At 34.3% G+C, this 851-nt stretch overlaps 1 protein-coding gene across 2 annotated transcripts in view; it reads right to left on the bottom strand.

The window, feature by feature from the left end:
• Nucleotides 1–851, bottom strand: part of LOC119581762 (allantoinase-like) — a gene marked incomplete in the record, with an annotated part of 8,945 nt that overhangs the window by 3,614 nt on the left and 4,480 nt on the right. For both annotated transcript variants that reach the window (XM_037929894.1, XM_037929895.1), the window contains 2 exon segments: nt 417–514; nt 672–714. In XM_037929894.1, the coding sequence (XP_037785822.1) occupies nt 417–514; nt 672–714 (141 nt within the window).

Here is an 851-nt window from a genome sequence, read left to right as displayed (position 1 = left end):
CTTGGTTTGTGTTTCTTCTTTCTTTGATAACAACTGCAAGCACTGAACTGCTTTTAAAATTAGAGAACATCATTACTATGTTTCTTTTATTCAAAGGGTTTATTCCCCTTGCTATCACACGCAGAAATGCCTATTACAGATATGTGACGATTTAAAAAGTCAATACATATTATCTGGCATCTGCAGTTCTGGAACGTAAATTCCGGTTATTTGATTAAAACATTAAACAAAACATAACATTCCCGTTACTTAAACAGAGCATTAAATGATCGTAAATTTCCGTTATCTAATTAAAACAGAAAAGGACCGGAAATTCCAGTCATTTCATCAAAACATTAAATGTAAGTAAATAATGAAAACACAGAAGACGGAAATTCACGTCCCTTTTATAAATACTTTGCGCATTCTCTACGTACCTTTGTTTTCTCACAGAGACTTATGACCTGTTCTATTGCAACTTCCTCCATCCTTTGCGGGCGAGACTTCAGAAATGTGCTGTACTTTTCAGATGGATCTATTGAGAAAGGGCATGTAAAAATACGGTTCCTTCTTGTTAGCGGAAACAGTAATGCATTTTAGTATTTATGGCAACATTGCGCATCAAGGAAGTTACTTTTATCTTAATGTGGTTATCGGCATTACATTTTGTATTTTTTAAACTTGGTACTAACCTAAATCAGTCACAGATGGCCCGATGTCACACTCGGCATGGAACTGTTGATAAGGTAATAAATATCAGATGCGGATTCGTTCGAAATTTTAATGGTATTTAAGCCTGTATCATTCTACGATCTTAAGGATTGTTTTGAGTCAGCCGATTATCATATTTAATTCTTATATATTCAGTCAAC

This window comes from Penaeus monodon, chromosome 15 (assembly GCF_015228065.2).
Source record: "Penaeus monodon isolate SGIC_2016 chromosome 15, NSTDA_Pmon_1, whole genome shotgun sequence".
Taxonomy (NCBI): Eukaryota; Metazoa; Arthropoda; class Malacostraca; order Decapoda; family Penaeidae; genus Penaeus; species Penaeus monodon.
Note: the sequence above shows the minus strand (reverse complement) of the source record. Positions and strands in the feature narration are given on the sequence as shown.